Source organism: Procambarus clarkii, chromosome 11, assembly GCF_040958095.1.
Source record: "Procambarus clarkii isolate CNS0578487 chromosome 11, FALCON_Pclarkii_2.0, whole genome shotgun sequence".
NCBI classification, from domain to species: Eukaryota; Metazoa; Arthropoda; class Malacostraca; order Decapoda; family Cambaridae; genus Procambarus; species Procambarus clarkii.
Window position 1 is genome coordinate 34,268,604 of NC_091160.1, and position 1,307 is coordinate 34,269,910.

The 1,307-nt window shown below is 47.7% G+C and overlaps 1 protein-coding gene across 1 annotated transcript; it reads left to right on the forward strand.

Annotated features, from left to right (window-relative positions):
* The first annotated feature begins 184 nt into the window (after positions 1–184).
* On the forward strand, positions 185–847 carry LOC138363655 (salivary glue protein Sgs-3-like). Its single transcript, XM_069323029.1, has one exon. The coding sequence runs from the start codon at positions 185–187 to the stop codon at positions 845–847; it is 663 nt and encodes a 220-aa protein (XP_069179130.1).
* Positions 848–1,307: the final 460 nt, after the last annotated feature.

Consider the following 1,307-nt stretch of genomic DNA (forward strand, 5'->3'; position numbering starts at 1 on the left):
CCAGGAACACAGCAGACACAGACCATGCACCCCCAGGAACACAGCAGACACAGACCACACACCCCAGGAACACAGCAGACACAGACCATGCACACCCCAGGAACACAGCAGACACAGACCACACACCCCCAGGAACACAGCAGACACAGACCACACACCCCCAGGAACACAGCAGACACAGACCATGCACCCCCAGGAACACAGCAGACACAGACCATGCACCACAGGAACACAGCAGACACAGACCATGCACACCCCAGGAACACAGCAGACACAGACCACACACCCCCAGGAACACAGCAGACACAGACCACGCACCCCCAGGAACACAGCAGACACAGACCATGCACCCCCAGGAACACAGCAGACACAGACCATGCACCACAGGAACACAGCAGACACAGACCATGCACACCCCAGGAACACAGCAGACACAGACCACACACCCCCAGGAACACAGCAGACACAGACCACGCACCCCCAGGAACACAGCAGACATAGACCATGCACCCCCAGGAACACAGCAGACACAGACCACACACCCCCAGGAACACAGCAGACACAGACCACGCACCCCCAGGAACACAGCAGACATAGACCATGCACCCCCAGGAACACAGCAGACACAGACCACACACCCCCAGGAACACAGCAGACACAAACCACACACCCCAGGAACACAGCAGACACAGACTACACACCCCCAGGAACACAGCAGACACAGACTACACACCCCAAGAACACAGCAGACACAGACACAGAGCAGAACGTAAACAGCTTTAGGAAAGCAGTCATTCTCTGCTTCACGCTCGCCGACTCTCGACAATTACTCAACAGTCTTGTTTAAAAACAAAGAATATATATAACATTTTCGTGCAATAATATTAGCGGTCAATGCTGAATAGGAATACATATGACTTCATTATAAAATAAATCGTATATTCTTTCTAACAAGACCAAAATAGGACGACCAGAGACAACCATCTTCGACTCAGCGAAGATTCCGTTAAACGAGCCAAACGGTCAAATATCTTCCTGTTTAGTCAATGCTAACGTCAATACAGTCAGTGTCGTCAATATCTATATTGTCTAAGCCAGAGAATGTCTTAAGTCTTGACTATTGCGGTAAGTCTATAAGAAGTCTTGGGCCCGCGGTAGTCTAAGACCTGCCTGAGGGAGGAAAAGGCTGAGATTCAAATTCAAATTTTTAAATTCAAATTCAAATTTTTAAATTCAAATTCAAATTTTTAAATTCAAATTCAAATTTTTAAATTCAAATTCAAATTTTTAAATTCAAATTCAAATTT

What these genes read in the sequence shown, in the direction of transcription:
- LOC138363655 (XM_069323029.1), top strand. Translation starts at nt 185, where the DNA reads ATGCACCCCCAGGAACACAGCAGACACAGACCATGCACCACAGGAACA.